Source organism: Rhipicephalus microplus, chromosome 7 (assembly GCF_043290135.1).
Source record: "Rhipicephalus microplus isolate Deutch F79 chromosome 7, USDA_Rmic, whole genome shotgun sequence".
Taxonomy (NCBI): domain Eukaryota; kingdom Metazoa; phylum Arthropoda; class Arachnida; order Ixodida; family Ixodidae; genus Rhipicephalus; species Rhipicephalus microplus.
Genome location: NC_134706.1, coordinates 69294376 through 69312421, shown reverse-complemented (window position 1 = coordinate 69312421; position 18046 = coordinate 69294376). Strand labels below are relative to the sequence as shown.

Here is an 18046-nt window from a genome sequence, read left to right as displayed (position 1 = left end):
GTTGCTTGTCTAGAACTTGATTACGCGTCCACTGATCACCCCCTGAAAAATTACAGCAAGTGAGATGCAAGAAGCCATGATTATTCTTTCAAGTACCTTCGTGTTTCTCGGCCAAACGTCGTCTAATGTTTTTGGTAACTACAGGTTTTCACTGAATGTCAACCTAAATTCAAGCTGAACTTCCGGTTTTTTGGTAACTTGCATAATTTTTACCATTCCGTGGGATGGTAACTGTAGTACAGGCTCATCAATCAACGACGGTGTTTTGGCTCGCAAATCGCTTTCTGTGATTTCACTCTCCTTGTCCGAACAAAACGGCCTGAGCAACAAGGCGTTGTCACTGATTTTGAAGGCCTCGCAAATGTCACTTTCGATGTAGGAGGAATAATTGAAGATTCAAGCTACTGTATTTCGCGATAGTGAAGTGTTGTGTAGTAGTAAATAAAAGAACACAAGGCAAGTTAGCTATGTGCTTCGGAAGAGGGCAAAACATTGTCATTTCCTTCGACATATGCCGACACTTTGAATGAATGAATCAATAATGAATTATCATTATTAATAACCGAATTAATAACAAGTGGCACTTTTAGGCCCACTCTGATACCAATTTTATGCGAGATTCCGCGTATGCTGCGTATAGGTGTATGTTAACAAATTTATCTACCCTAATGGTAGCCAAAATAGTTACCCACCGAAAACAGCTTGCGTTAGACGTCAAGACGAAGATGTGTCATTAAGTGCCAACGTAGGTATATTTACGTCAAATGGTGCTGTAGCTGCCCATTACAGATAGACATTGTCTGCATTTGCAAACATAAATGTTTAAAAAACAGTCACACATAATCCGGTTAAGACACGGTTCACTTTCGCTATACCGGTTTTTTTTGGCGTAGAAATCTCTCATGCTTTATTTTGTTTTATTTGTACTTTTGGCTTCAAGTTGAAGCTCTAATTAGCTAATGATTATTATTTCCAAATCCATGATTTTCCTGCACTCGTAAAGGGACAATAATGAAGGCCAATCTATAATGTCATAATTTGCCTGCGCAGACAGGGTAACAAAAATTACAAACAATTTTGTAGGTTACTAGCGGGAGCCTTAGTTTTGAACCTACTTTTCACACATTACTGGTGGGTGTCAAAATTATCGCGAACACGGGGGGCGTGTTATTAAGACGAGTGCTGCACTTGTTTGTATGTAGCATGGCCCCAGACTGAAAACCTTGTGCAGCGTTTTCTTGTTTCTACAGCACACTAATCAATGATTAGCAAATTAAAAAGCTAAAGTTGGTGTTTCGTATATTAGGAAGATAATCTAGCGAAATAGTGTCGACAGCAATAAATTTTACACACCATGAGTTTACAGGTTCACGTTTTTGCGATGTGGAATAGTGATGTGAAAAAAATAATGATGCGCATCCGTGAAAGTGCAAATAATGTATGTTACGTTCGACCAGTTATATCCACATTTTCATACCGCATGCTATGAAATAATCTAAATTAGGATTAGTAAACTGTGTTTAATTTAAATTTCATGTACTGTGATCATTGTAATAGTAATGGTTTGCCATACTTTTTCTATATTTTTCAGACGCCAGTAAAATACTGGGACACGTATGTGTTTTGATTACATTTCTTCACTGGACTATACTTGGAAATATAGTTTTTCAAGATATATTTTAAGTTATCCTAAATTTGTAGTATTCAGATGACCGTGTTAGAAAAGAACTTTTAGATGCCAAGTATTTCTTTATAATCTACAAGCATTTTTAATTGTCCTGCGCCCACGACTATCAAAAGCAGCAGTCTAGTTTACACTCACGTGATTTTTTTAAGTTTTCCTCTTTCTATCTTTTCCTTCCTCAATCCCCTTCCTCCAGTTTAAGGTAGCACACCGACCGCTCATCTGGCTAACTTTCCTACTTTTTCTTTCTTTGACACACACATATATATATATGTGTATATATATATATATATATATATATATATATATATATATATATATATACTCTGCCCGCAATCCTCCCACAACGTATACAGATCAACCTGCTACCTCTCATCAATCTCCACAAAAGAGCACCGATGTCACCAATGTGGTTAACCTTTCCAGCAAATCTTTGACACCTGCGCAAACAAAGCTGCTATCAAAAGGTCTCACCTTCTGCCCCACCTCTGGCAAAATTGATGAGTTTAAACTTTACCAAGATTTGGACAACTTTGCCAGAACCATGCGTCTAAAAGAATATATTCATGATCGAAGCAGCACGCAACAAAATCAATTTTCAGATAAATCTTGGACTCCAGGTGAACAACGAGACAAATATCTAGACATGTACATTTCAGCCGTCCAGGGTGATATAATCAGGGAATATGAAAAGCACCAACCCATTCGCAACAATCTGTCCAAAGAGGAGCGGGAGGCTTTGCGCAGTTTAATTGACAGCCAGAGCATCGTTATTAAACCAGCTGATAAGGGTGGTGCTGTGGTTGTACTCGACAGGACTGACTACATCAAAGAAGGGCTTCGCCAACTGGCAGATGAAAATTTCTATAAACAACTCCCTTGTGATCTGACAGAGGAGTATAAAAGTACTATTAAGGCCTCACTAATATCATTACGTAAAAGTGGGAAGATAACCCACCCTATGCTTAAAATGATGTCCCCTGGAAAATCGTCTCCCAGGCGTTTCTATTTACTACCCAAAATTCACAAGATTAACAATCCCGGCCTACCCATAGTTTCCAGCAATGGTACTGCTACTGAAAAAATTTCTAGTTTCATTGACTCTCTGATTAGGCACATCCCACAATCATTCCCATCATACATCAAAGATACCAGCCACTTCTTTCGAGAAGTCTCAAAACTTGTGGGACCTCTAATTTGCTATTTGGTCACCATGGATGTCTCATCACTGTACACAAACATTCCCCACACCGAAGGAATCGCCGCCACAGTCGCCGCCTATGAAAAAAGTAAATCGACGAGTGAATTCGACGAAAGCGCTTTAGAGGTGCTCCTAAATCTGGTACTTAAACATAATAACTTTGAATTTGACCAAAAACATTATCTGCAAGTAAACGGAACTGCCATGGGAACTAAAATGGCCCCAAATTACGCAAATATTTTCATGGCCTCTTTGGAGATTCCTTTCCTCGAAAATTCTCCATTCAAACCTATATTTTACCGACGCTTCCTCCATGATATATTCTTCGTGTGGGCCGATAGTGAACATAATCTTTTCAAATTCATTTCCGGTTTCAACTCCGTGCATTCTTCGATAACATTCACGCACACGTATTCGCAGAAGAGTGTTCCCTTTTTGGATGTCACTGTTTCACTCAGTGGCACCACGATATCTACTTCCCTGTATAAAAAATCAACAGACCGCCAACAGTATCTGCATTTTCATAGCAGTCACCCCCATCACTGCAAAACAGGTGTTCCTTACTCTCAAGCCCACAGATACAGAAGAATTTGCTCTGAAATCAGGCAATTTGACACCCACGCGCAGGAATTGAGAACAGCCTTCTTGCGTCAAAAGTACCCCGAAAAAATAATTGACAATGCAATTGAGCGCGCTCGCTCTTTGGACCTAGAATCAACAATGGGAGAAAAAGGTGGGAATAAAGATGATATAACTTCAGGGGCAAATATAATCCTCACATACTGCGCCGCCGCCCCTCGGGTGAATTCTATACTAAACCGCCACTTCAACATACCTAAACAGTGTAGTCGCCGAGTTGTGAATGATCTTGCCAGTTGGCGGCATTCTTCAGCGTATGTAGCGGCTTGAGACAAAGTCGTGGACTCTGAGGAGTCACGTTTGTACAAAAGAATGGTGTCCATATTGCAAAAAGGTTCGCATCCGTAAAGGAGGAAAAAAGGAGAGAACCCAGTAGTGCTTTGAATAGCGGTATTATAAGCGAACGGGATAAACGGGAGCACTCGGTCCCAATTGAAGTGGTCTGACGAGATATACATAGACAGCATGTCACCAAGGGTGCGGTTGAAGCGCTCTGTCATTTCATTGGTCTGGGGATGATAGGCGCTTGTAGTGCGGTGAACGACGTGGCACTCACGCAGCAATGCTGTGATGACGTCTGACAAGAATACGCGACCACGATCACTCAGTAACTCCCGAGGTGCTCCATGCCGTAATACGATGTTGTGAAGAACGAAAGTCGCAACGTCCTTTCCTGTAGACGAGGGAAGGGATGAAGTTTCGGCATACCGCGTGAGATCGTCGACGGCAACTATGATCCAGCGGTTACCGTCAGCGGTGTTGGGAAGGGGACCGTAGATATCGATGCCGACGCGGTCGAATGGTCGGGACGGGCATGGTAAGGGTAGCAAGGTACCGCTGGCGGGACAAGGGGGAGTTTTTCGTCTCTGGCACGTCGAGCAGGCCCGAACGTATTGTCGTATAAAACGGTACATGCCACGCCAGTAATATCGGAGACGTATGCGAGAATAAGTCTTCAAGAAACCTGCGTGGCCACATTGGGGGTCGTCATGAAACATGGAACAAATTTCGGATCGCAGATGACGTGAATCACGAGTAGCCACTGACGTCCACCGGGTGCGTAGTTGCGTCGGTAAAGCACGTCGTCGCGAGTGGTGAAGTGCTCGACTTGCCGACGCAATGTGCGAGAAGGGGGGGGAAGCCGTGTGCCCAGCCAGGATGTCTAGAATCGAAGCAACCCAAGGGTCCTTGCGTTGCTCAGATGGCATCTCGGCGATGGTGACGGCAGTGGCATCACAGGTTAGACTTTGGCAGCAGTCCGGGTCAGGGGGTAGCGGCGAACGGGATAGGGCGTCTGCGTCCGAATGTTTCCGGCCGGAGCGATAGACCACGCGAATATTATATTCTTGGAGGCGTAATGCCCATCGGGCAAGGCGACCGCTTGGATCCTTCAGTGACGACAACCAGCAGAGGGCGTGGTGGTCAGTCACGACGTCAAAAGGGCGCCCGTACACGTACGGTCGAAATTTCTCTATCGCCCAAATAATGGCGAGACATTCCTTTTCAGTGACTGAATAGTTTGTTTCGGCTTTGCTAAGAGTTCGGCTTGCGTAGGCAACTACGTACTCTTAGAAGCCGTCTTTCTTCTGTGCAAGAATAGCACCTAGCCCGACACCACTAGCGTCGGTGTGGATCTCTGTGGCTGCCGATGGGTCGTAGTGTCGCAGAATAGGCGGCGACGTGAGGAGGCGGCGCCGTTCATTGAAAGAATCGTCACAGGTGGCAGACCAGGCGGAAAGGTCTCTAGAGCCGGCGAGGAGCTTGGTCAAAGGAGCGATGATCGTCGCGAAATTGCGGACGAAGCGCCGGAAGTAAGAGCAAAGGCCTATGAAGCTTCGGAGCTCTTTCATGGTGGTTGGTTTGGGAAACGCTGAAACGGCTGTAAGTTTGGCAGGGTTAGGAAGAATGCCGTCTTTTGAAACCACGTGGCCAAGGATCGTAAGCTTTCGAGCAGCGAAATGGCACTTCTTCAGATTCAGTTGCAGCCCCGCGGCAGAAATACACGCGAGGACTTTCTCGAGGCGGGATAAATGGGTTGCGAAATCGGTTGAAAAGATGACAATGTCATCTAAATAACAAAGGCAAACGTTCCATTTGAGGCCTCGAAGGATAGAGTCCATCATCCGCTCGAAAGTAGCTGGTGCGTTGCAGAGGCCGAAGGGCATGACTGTGAATTCGTAAAGCCCGTCGGGCGTGATGAAAGCAGTTTTTTCACGATCGGCCTCTGCTATGGGTACCTGCCAGTATCCAGAGCGCAGATCTAAAGAAGAGAAAAATTCGGCTCCCTGTAGGCAGTCCAAGGCATCGTCAATGCGTGGCAGCGGATAGACATCCTTGCGCGTGATTCGGTTGAGACGCCGGTAGTCCACGCAAAACCTGATGGATCCGTCCTCTTCTGCACCAACACAACTGGAGAGGCCCAGGGACTGCTTGACGGTTCGATTATGCCACGTGTCAGCATGTCGTCAACCTGTTCATTGATGGCACGGCGTTCGGTAGTCGACACACGATATGGACGCTGCCGTATTGGCGTCTCTTGACCGGTATCTTTACGGTGAACAACAGATGACTCTCGACCTAAGGAAGGCTGATTGTCGTCAAACGAGGCTCGGAAACGCTGTAGGAGCTTGATCAGCTGTTCCTGCTGCCCAGGGGTGAGGTTACAATCAATGGACTTGCGGAATACATCTATAGGTTCATTAGCGTCCGTTGCGGGTGTAATGGCACAAGTCGGTAAACATGGCTTGTCTGGAGAGATCGGGTCTTCGAAAATACAATTTAAGGTCTCGAGGCTTCCCAGACACTCGCCGCGTAGCAGGATGTACGGACATGCAGAAACGTTGCACGCATAAAGTACCGCCGAACCATTGGAAAAGTTGAAAAGTGGGCCCGGTGAAACCGCAGTCGGCAGAGCTCTGAACATGCGTTCTTTATTGTGCTTTCAGGCACTACTGCTATCCGTCGTATCGGCGGCACCAACTTCGGACACGCAACGACCAGCTACAGAGGCTATCACGACAGCGACTGACAGTGCAGATTACAGCTAGCGCCGCATAACACTGGATCCAGTCAGCACCACCACGGGAGCCTGGGGAGTGACGTCACCAGTGAAGCTGCTTATATACCCGACGCTGATCACCGAAAACTTCAGTGGGCCCGGCGAAACCGCAGTCGGCAGAGCTCTGAACATGCGTTCTTTATTGTGCTTTCAGGTTAGTTATTACTGTTCATACAAGAGTGACGATCGATGCATTTTGATTGTGCCGTGCCCACATAGACTTCTGAGAATTTTATTGCAGTGTTTTCATGTCTGTAAACTTTTGCTCTGCGGGGACGTTGAAGAAAACCATGGTCCTGATGTCGCTAAGATGCTTCAAACGCTTATAGACGGACAGAAGGCTATACGAAACGACTTGGCTGACGTCATAAAAAGACTAGATGAAACTGATAAAAACATAGAGTCCCTGACGGACAGAATGTCGCAAGTGGAAAAAGAAATTAAGGAAGTAACAAAGAAGACTAATGCTATGGCTAGCTCCAATGTACACCTAGGGGAAATTCAAGAATCTATGAGAGCGCACCAAAAAAAGTTGGTGGAACTGGAAGACCGGAGTAGAAGATCTAATCTTGTAGTGTTTGGAATTAAAGAAACCAAAGACGAAACACCCGAGACGCTCAGGCAGAAAGTTAAGGAAATAATTGAAGACAAGCTTGGGGTTTGCTGTTCGTCTATCGCGCGAATACTTAGACTAGGAAAGGCGTCATCAAATCGTCCAGTCATCTTGTACTTTCAAAATTACTTGGAAAAACAAGAAGTCTTACGTAAATCAGGGAAGTTGAAAGGAAGTCGTATATTCCTTCAAAACGACTTCTCTGTTGAAACGCGAAGGAAACGAAAGAACTTGTGGCAAAGTGCTAAAACAGATAAAGAGAACGGAAAGAAGGTTTCCTTAGTGAACGACAGGCTGCGTATTGATAATTCATTCTATGTCTGGAGCGACGCCTCAAACGGACGTGTTTTGTTAAAGCAAATGGCTGATGTACAGTATGACAGATAGCTATGCCAGGTGCCACAGCAACTGCGCATCCTCTCTCTGAATGCAAGAAGTATTGTAAATAAAATAGATGAAAAAGAATTGCTGCTGCTTAGTTACAATGCACAACTTGTTGTAATCTCTAAAACGTGGCTTTCAGACAAAATAAGTAGTGACGAAATTGTACCACCAGGTTACAAGTTGTACAGACGAGATCGAGTTTCAAGAGGTGGTGGTGTTGCGGTTGTAGCGAAAGAAAATATAGCTGTTACTTTCATGAACCAGATTCCAAACCATGAAAGTTTATTTTTAAATGTAAAAATATTGGGTTTCACATTCCTGCTTTGCGCAGTTTATCGGCCACCTGATGCCGCTGATTCGTATCTTGAAGAATTGTATGATTTCCCGTTGCCGCATCGAAATCGTAATGTTAATATTACTGGTGATTTTAATCTGCCCGACATAGATTGGAAGCAATTTAGATCGGAAAAATATGCAACCTGCAATGTTGTATTAGATATACTTTTAGCAATGAACCTCGACCAAGTTGTACAGGAACCAACTCGAGAAAACGCAGTACTAGATCTTTTCTTTATTAGTCAAAAGTTTTCAAACGGAACACATACCATAGAGCCCGGCATTTCAGACCATAGGTTACTGTTAATTTCCTGGAGTGCTCCACATGCTGCTAGTGCTAGAATTGCCTCATTAGCGTACATACGTGACTATGTACGTGCTGATGATGAAAGTATTATTGATTATATGGAAAGAAAATTAGTATACCATGACTTTGAAGATGTTCATTTTTTGGGGAAGAGGTTTAAGGAAGTTGTAAATCATTGTACGGAACACTTTGTACCCATGAAAAGAGTCAGAAAAGGGCGTCGCAACCCTTGGATCAGCCGCGAGATCATTCAGATTAAACGAAAATTAAAAAGACTCTGTAAGCAGCATAAGACCGGAACACAAACATTTCGACAGCTTAAACATTCCTTAACCGCTAAGATTGCCCTAGCAAAGGGAAAGTATTTCAAGACCACACTCCCAGAGTACATTAAGAACGATCCACAGAAGTTCTGGCGTTTTCTTTCCAACCGTAAATATTGCATAAAAGAAGTTAAACTTGATGGAGAACTAGTGACGGATGAGGCGGTAATAGCCAAGTGCTTTAACGAATATTTTCAGAGCGTATTTATTAACGATAGCGACACTACAGCCACATCTGTGTCCATTTCTTGTATCGGAGATGTTCCCGTGGTGTCGGTGGAGGGTGTTTTGAAAATGCTACGTAATCTAAAAATTAGAAAAAGTGCTGGACCAGATGGTCTTTCTAATGTATTTCTAAACCGTTATGCTGATCAAATAGCAGAATACATGACGAGAATATTCCAAGTGTCATTACATTCTGGGGATGTACCAGAGGATTGGCACAATGCCAGAGTAGTGCCTATCCACAAAAAAGGTGACAAATGCATTGTAGGAAACTATCGACCAGTGTCTGTCACATGTACATCAAGCAAGTTTCTTGAGCACATTGTAGCCGGTGAAATTCTTGATTTTTTAACAATGAATAACATTCTGTCTCAGCATCAGCACGGTTTTAGGCGAGGAATGTCGACTGTTACTCAGCTCGTAACTACAGTCCACGAATTCGCAGCAATACTAGACAGATCTGGGCAGGTAGATGTGCTCCTACTAGATTTCTGTAAGGGATTCGATAAAGTTTCACATGCGAAGTTGCTTCACAAACTAAGTGTTCTTGGACTTCCTCAATACCTTGTTAATTGGATTACTGCATATCTGCGAAAAAGATCACAATTTGTAGACATAAATGGCTGTTTATCACCTACTTTGGCAGTTCTGTCTGGAGTACCACAGGGCAGTGTGCTCGGTCCGTTGCTATTTATTATTTTCATAAACGATATAACAGAAATATTACCGGAATCAGTTAGCATAAGGTTATTTGCAGATGACTGCATTATATTCAAAGAAATAAATTCAATTAACGATCACGAAGTTCTCCAGAAATCACTGTTGAAAATAGATCAGTGGTGTGGGGACTCTAAAATGCAATTAAATGCTTCAAAGTCAGTGCTACTCCGCATCTCAAGAAAACAGCAACAAAGCGTATTCGAATACCGCCTAAATCAGGCAGTGATTCCGCAGGTTACGCAATACCGGTATTTAGGCGTCACACTGACCAACGATTTAACGTGGACGGCTCATATAACAGATATTAGCTCCTCGGCGTTTCGTAAACTATGCGTTCTTAGACGCAAAATTAAGGACACGCCTTCTAATATCAAGCTTTTGGCGTATTTAGCGTTAGTAAGGCCAAAACTGGAATACGCATGTGCGCTTTCGGACCCATATACAAAAAAAGACATTCACCAGCTCGAGAGAATTCAAAGGAAAGCAGTTCGCTTTATTTTTGGAAAGTATAGGAGACACGAGGCTATCTCAGAGCTAATGCAGAATAATCAGATTACGCCCCTGGAAACACGTAGGAAGATAGCCCGTTTATTTTTCCTGCAGAGCATTCTGTGCAAAAGGATGAATATAACGCCACCGTCATTTCTAGGGCAGTTGACATCAAGAAGAACGCGTCACACGCCGACCCATGCATTGAAGCCTATATTTGCTCGTACTGTTGCTTTTTATAATAGTTTTTTTCCGAGAACTATATCGGAATGGAATAGTCTACCAGAGTTCGTCGTTCAAGCACACGATTTTCATCACTGTCTAGAGGAATATTTGTTAGTGAATATATGATTCCAGTTTTTTTTTGCTGATGTGTTGGTTGTTTTATGCGCCTTTTCATTTGCGTCCACTTTGTAACCTTACCTATGAACGTGTTATTGTAGTGCCGCTTGCACATGCAATTGTTCGTCTTTCTATTCAACCTTTTTTTTAGTGTGTAAATTCTGGATACGCTTGTTCACGTTGATGTCGGTGATATGTATGCCCCTCCTGCTTTGGGCCGGCACTCGGCCCGCAGTATGATGAAAAATAAATAAATGACGGCAAACGGGAGGACAATGGTTCGGTGTTGCACACTAGCTATAGTTGGCTGGAACAGGAGCGTCGAGTTAGTGGCAGCAGGGGAAAACACAGGCACTAGGACGGCGGACAACGGCGCGATGCAGACGTCAGCTGCGGCAAACACTTTGGAGGGACTGTGGTGGTCGATATCAAGGCACGGATTCGTCAACGTGAGTTCAGCACGAGCGCAGTCGACGAGGGCCTGATGGGTAGAAATGAAATCCCATCCTAGTATGACGTCGTAAGATGAACGTGGGAGAACAACAAAGTTGACGGCGTACCAAACATATATATATATGGCACAACGGGAGCGTTGTCAACAAGGCAAGGATAAATATATTTATTTCCCAACAGTTTCGGGAGGGTTCCTCCCTTCATCAGGGGATGAGTTATAAGCTCCGGTTGTGCCATATCCCATACCTTCACGAAGACTAAATGGCCCATTGAATTATTACTCCCGTTATATATATATATATAGTATATATATATATATATATATATATATATATATATATATATATATATATATATACATATATATATATATATATATATATATATATATATATATATATATATATATATATATATATATATATATATATATATATATATATTAGGCAATATTATATGTTAAGCAATGCTATGTATGTGAAGAAATGTTTTAAATGTGGTCACACTTGGCACAAGGCAGACGCATGTCGCAATGAAGCGAGTAAAGCCCGCCACGTGGCCTGTGTGCATGTGCCATCTAAAGATGATGATGAAGACCTCAGCGACGATTTGTGGAGCTCGAAAGTGGGAAAGAACTCCCTATTGTGGGTACTGTCATAACAACGCTCCAAACAGGTGTAACGGTAAGAATGCCAACGCTGCCTGTGGGAAGGCGGATTACTGTTTGAAGGGACACCGGAACCACCACTGTTATCATGCGGAAAATTTAGTGCGCGAGCTAACAGGTAAAACAACGCCGGTTTACCTAGTTGACATTTGAGTTCAGATGCATACTGAAGCCGAGATTGAGGTTGAGACACCTTACTTCAGGGAGAAAGTTACTGCCCTGTGTATGATGACCCTTTGTACGACGTTATCAACGAGAACATTGACAAAGCGCTAGGGGCAAACGATGTAGAATGTGTTGGGAAAAGCCCTAAGAGGGACCCTTGTCAATGCAGGATCCAAGAGATAAAGTGGAGGAGAATCCAGCGGAAGATTTTACTCGAGCTCAAGATGGAGCCGTGGTGCAAAGTAAGGACAATATAGAGGTCGTCGTGTCAGAAAAAAAAGCTTGCGTGTAGGTGAAGATGTAGCAAAAGGACCTCAATTTACCAAGAGTTAAAGGTGACGAAGTCAGCCAGCCAGGCTTCATGACACGACGAGCACAAGCTGGCAAAGAACCAGCGAAGGTTGGTCGAGTGTTACGTGGCTTGGCTGGTGTAGAAAGCGCCAACGATAGTAGAGACGCCGCCTCAGATACCATTGTTAGAAACGGCTCGTCAGAACAGAAAGAAGAAAGACAAGATGAGACGTCCGTCATGGACAAGTCATGACAGCGTTGTCACTGCAGACGACGCATCTTGCTCGCTGTTGCATGCAATGTATCTTGGCCGATAAACGTGGATGGTAAGTGCGGAAAAACCACACGAGCTTCCACGTATACAGCATGGCGCGGGAAGCTCACCGAGCGAGCACCGCAAGAAAGGGAACGAGCCCTACATGGCGCATACAAGATTGGTGTGGAGGATAAACGGGAATGCGTTTGGTAGTGTTGAGCATCGAAGCGTTGCGCTAATGGTATCCTGTGGCAGTAGCGTATAACGAGTGAGTTAATGTCTGAAGCGGTGTCGTGATGTCATTGATATTGTCACGGGCATAGAAAGGTACCTGAGCCACGGGTGCAGAAATGATGTAGACAGAATGAAGACGACGATGTTGTGGGGCTGTGTCTGAAATGCCCTTTCATCCTGGATTCTTGCTTGCTGTGTGCAGTGCTAGCCCACCCGGTGTTCACCTAATAAATACTCCCCATTACATTTTTTGGTGGAGGTGCTGGGTAACATTCCGACTCTGGATCTCCGCAGCGGACGTCAGCTCAGTCCAGCAATGATGCCTGAAGGCAGTGCGTCGTCCGTTCAGTCTACGCCTGCTCCGTCACCTGTGATTCCTTCCCATCTTCTCAATCCAGGTACATTTTGCGGCACCGACACAACTGACGTTGCCGAGTGGCTCGCCTTATACGAGCGCGTCAGCAAGCAATACAGGTGGGATGAGACATTTATGCTGGCCAACATCATCTTTTACCTGCGCGGTACTGCACGCGCCTAGTACGAGACGCACGAGGAATACCTGACGAGTTGGGACGTGTGCAAGCAGAAGCTCCGTGACTTGTTAGGCCGGTCAGTTGCTCGACAACCGGCAGCCAGGCATGAGCTCGCGTCACAAGTTCAATCTTCCACCGAGTCGTACGTCACATATATCTAAAACGTGCTCGCCTTGTGCCGGAAGACCTACAAAGAAATCACAGAACTAGACAAGGTCAGCAATGTGTTAAAAGGCATAGCTGGCGATGGTTTCAGCACTCTAATCTGCAAAAACTGCAGCACTATTGACTCAATTGTCAGTGAATATCGGCGGTTAGAACAAGCCAAAAGCAAGAAAAAACACTCAACGTTTTTTCCCGGCTCCCGAACACCGCTGCGACTTCTTCCCGCGAGGCTCCTGTGGCACCACGTCTATTCGTGAATCCTCCAAACATCACAATTGTCTGTCAGGAGCTGAAAGCCATGACTCCTTCCGCTTATCAACCCTCTGTGCCTGACAACTCGGCCCCATGATATCTTATTGAGGCTGTTGTGCGACAAGAGTTTGCCAACATGGGCTTCTTAGTTCCCCAAAGCTCTAGCCACACACCGTAGCTCATAAATCCTAACGCTCACTACCACGCCGCCCCACTTGTTGCTGCTGCGCCGTCGGTCCCGCGGTTCTCATCACGCTACCGAAATCCATATGAGTGGCGCACACAAGATGATCGACCGATACGCTTCTCTTGCCATCGCGTTGGCCACATATCCCGCCAATGCCGCAACAGATGGCCTTTCCGGCAACGTTTTCTAGACGACCACCGACAGGATCGTGGGCAATATTTGCACCTCGTTTTGCCGATGATCACCTTCAGGACCTGCCAAATAGCCGTTCTACGCAATGCTCCGAACCATCCTACGCCGATGTCGTCGCCCAGGGAACCTGGTCCAGCCGCTTGCCGTCTCCTCGGGGTTGCCAGCCCCGCTCCTATCAACGCCGTTACTCCCCGTCACCGGCGTATTCTGGGCAGTTCAGGCACAGTTCCACAACATCATCGTCTTCATTCCGTCTGCATCATTTCTTGCGGTACCGCAAATTTTCTTAGTAAAAATATTTTCGGTAAGCACTTTTGGCTTCAGGTTGGTAGTGCTGAAATTTTTTCATGTAAATTGGATTTAATCGAGGCCAAGGATAGGAACAGTTGGCGTGCAATGACCCATATACAAGGTGTCTCACGTAACAAAGCCAGAGTTTAAAATTATGCCGGAACATTTCATTACTACGCGACCAAATGCATGTTGCTTAATATTGCCTAGAGTTAGTCAGACAATTTTTTGTGTCCACAAATACTGCCTAAATAGATCTGTTTAATCAACTTCCTTTTAAAGGAACAAGAATGAATAAAAAATTTCGAGGAGAAAGTTGTAGATCACTTTGCAACACGTCTGAATAGATAGTTTGGAACTTCGTATTGGTTAAGTATTATTGTTCTTATGCTTAGTACGAGTGCCCAAGAAATACAAAAAAATACCACGCGACAAACCCGCTCGCGCATCAGTGCGAGCGGGCTTCTAGTGCTCTCTAACGATGATTCTAGTGCTCTCTAACGTTTCGCGTACGAACGACACGCTTCCCTCACACTGGTTCATGACAGCGATAAGCAGTCACAGCGGTTATCGTTTTTGTGGCCGATAGCAAAACGTGTTCATAGTAAAGTCACCACCATTGTAGCGGCCCTGTCAAGACAGCACAATGGGGCAAATTCTACGGTAGTTCGTATGCGAAACTTCAGGGAGCACTAGAATCATTGTGCGCACTGGCACATGAGCCGGTTTGTCATGTGGTATTTTTTATCGTTCGCGGGCATTTGCAAATAGCAGAAAAACAGTAACACCTAACACATATAAAGTTTGAAACTGTCTAATCGGACGTTTTGCAAACCGATCTGCAACTTTCTCATTCAAATTTCTATTTATTTGGTTTCTTGAAAATATAATTTGATAAAGATATCTAATTAAACAATATGTCAGAACACAAAAAAGTTTCACAAACTACACGCAACGACGAGCAACATCAATTTGGTCGCGTGGCAATCATGTGTGCTGGCATATTTTTAAGCTCTTGCTATAGTTACGTGGGACACCTTGAATAACAATGTAGTCAATCTATATATGATAATAGCAGATGCGTACGGAGGATTTGTGGGTTACACAATCGTATCCGACGAAGGTCTTCTAGCATCTTCACCTTGTGGACATGGCAGTGATGTTTTCTACCGATAACAGCATCATTTCTCCATTTTCCGCATTCAGCTAACTACCTCCTCTTCTTAATAAATAATTAGGCTCCTATAGAGAACAAAACCGTATACTATATCTTGAGGTTTCGACAAGCTCTTGACTAGATGATATTTTGAATATGTTTCTAAAGTCTTCAGAATGGTGTGCTTACGATATTACCGTTGTATTTAAAGCAATACAAAACTTGCGTGATCCGTATACAGTGTGAATCGAAGATATGCGAAGCATAAATGAAGGTTGATATGTCACTTTAAAACAGTTGAAGGTAACAGTTGAAACAGTTGAAGGTAATAGCAATATTCTGTCCCTAGTGCAAAATGGCTTGTGTCAGTTGAAATTTCGCATACGACCACACTCTGTGTAATGGGTAGCATGCTTTGAACCATGGGTTATAGCTTCAAATCTTTTTAAACTCTCAAGCACCACTCCTTGGCTTTAAGGAAAAAAGGTGCACTAACATGTGGGCTTTTTGTAGTGGGTGGCGCGCTGGAAGCCTCGAGTTCATGGGAATTGCACATTCGCACGCCCAATAGCGAGGTACGCTTGTACCACGCATTAATACTGCGATATCACATGGTGCCTGGCGAATCGTGTATACAGAATGCGTGTGTTTGTGAGACATGCAAGTTACATTCGCGGCTTTTCCAAATAAAGTAAGTTCTCGATAGTTCCAAGATATAGCTACAGCTTGGCAGCTTCTCCAGAATATAAGCGTTTCATATTTCTCTGGCACAGTGATTTTATTGGGGTAGAGAAGAATGAAGGTGGCTATAACCAAATTTTGCTGCCTCGTTACCTGCCTTATAATTTAAATGAATATGCAGGTCGAGCAATTTTTCTTTTGCTTCTTTTCTGTAATATGAAGGAAGTCGCCAGTCATTGCTTTCTATCTAGTCGCCGGTTCATGTCATTGAGAAACAGCTTCATAGTACCCTCTCTTCGAAATGTGGGTCGAGGATATAAGAATCAGGCGTATTTGGTTCGGCGCTTCTACTCTGGACTACTGTTAACGGAATGTTTTCTTCGCTATTGTGGAATTTATCAATCAGAATACATGAACATCTAGCTAAATGTTTCATCTAACAAATATCTCATCAATATATTTCCTACTTACATCCACTATATTAGTTAGTTCTAGCTTATATATGTAGTATGCTAAAGAAAATACTGAGCAAAATTGCCTAGTACATGGCCAATAACCTCTATTGGGGATGAGCCATCAGAGAAGTAAAAGAAGCAGACGTGTGGCTTCCAAGATTTTTTACCTTTTTAACAAGCATTGCATTTATATATCAGGTATAAGATACAGTGTGGATAATTTCTCTTGTAGGTAAAAGCCACGATTTTTTGGGGGACAAAGAAAAAAACTTACCTAGGTGTTACATTAGATGAATATCGATCAAGTGCACGTTAATTGAAAGAACTTGTACCCACCCCGAAGCGATACTTACCCTAACACTTTAGGTATATACGTAACCAACATTTACGATAAATACCATGTAAGCAAAAACCAAACCACGTGCGGCTGCGTAGTAGAACGCTTGCTTTCCACGCAAACTACATGTGTTCGATCCTCACACAGACCGAAAAAAATTTAAAATATTTTTTATTTGCATCTTGTTACGAATAAATATAGCACCTGGTACTATATAAACTCTTTATTCAGGGCGAACTTGTGCCCGTAAACTTGAAGCTAAAAATGGTCAGCCAAAAATGTCTGCGCCCCTGACTCTAACTTCGTCGGTCTCCTCTTCTGCCCCTCGAGTCTCGTGCCAGTCCCATGGCGTAGCATCGTGGCGCGTGCAGGACGGCGTTCCATGGCGCGGCTTCCTTGCTACTTGCTTGACGGCTTTTACGAACGCGAATTGTGGTACGCGTCTTCTGCGATGGTCGAGCTGTGGCATTAGTCCCCCTCCTAGCACGCATCGCCCCGATGCGTAGAGCCGGCTGACAGTTTCTAAACAATAGGATTTCTCCTTGTGTTAGACGACGTTGTTCAGTTCCTGTCGTAGTACGGTTTCATACGTACTACATGTACAACTTCCGGGAGATTCCTGCGTCGTGTTGTGCATACTTGAACTTCAGGGATCACTTCGTAGTTTAATGGGCCTAGCTGACGAAGAACCCTGTAAGGGCCAAAATAGCGCCGCATAAGCTTTTCTGATAGGCCACGTGCACGTACAGGCGTCCAGACCCACACTTGGTCTCCAGGGGAGTACTGAACATCCCTTCGTCTTAGATTGTAACGGTGCGCGTCGACGTTCTGCTGTTGAATGATGCGGTTCCGTGCTAGTTGTCGCGCCTCTTCTGCCCTTTCTACATATTCGCTTATGTCAGGGTCCTCTTCATTCGTGCTGTTGACAGGCAGCATCGCGTCTAATGTCGTTATTACTGTCCGACCATAAACGAGTTGAAATGGCGCGAAGTGGGTTGTCTCTTGTACTGCGGTATTGTATGCAAATGTAGCATACGGTAATATGGTGTCCCAAGTCCGATGCTCGACGTCCACATACATCGCGATCATGTCAGCAAGCGTCCTGTTCAGCCTTTCAGTTAACCCGTTAGTTTGCGGATGGTATGCGGTAGTTCTTCTGTGGTCGGTGTGCGTTAGTTTCATGACAGACTGTACTAGCCTGGCAGTGAACGCAGTTCCTTTGTCAGTTATAAGAACTCTAGGTGCGCCATGTCGCAGCACTATCTGGGTCACAAAAAACTGAGCCACTTCATTTGCCGTTCCTTTTGTGAGAGATGACGTCTCGGCATACCGGGTCATGTAGTCGGTTGCTACAACTATCCAGCGCTTCCCAAACGATGACATAGGAAATGGTCCTAGCAAATCCATTCC

General features: G+C 44.3%; 1 protein-coding gene across 5 annotated transcripts in view; it reads left to right on the top strand.

The window, feature by feature from the left end:
• The window catches only part of LOC119179712 (japanin-like-RA2), a 354550-nt gene that overhangs the window by 246832 nt on the left and 89672 nt on the right, over positions 1-18046 (top strand). For 4 of the 5 annotated variants that reach the window (XM_075869258.1, XM_075869254.1, XM_075869255.1 and 1 more), the window contains one exon: positions 1592-1614. The exons of the other annotated variant lie outside the window; for it this stretch is intronic. In XM_075869258.1, the coding sequence (XP_075725373.1) occupies positions 1592-1614 (23 nt within the window). The remainder of the gene's footprint in view (positions 1-1591; positions 1615-18046) is intronic. 5 annotated transcript variants of the gene reach the window in all.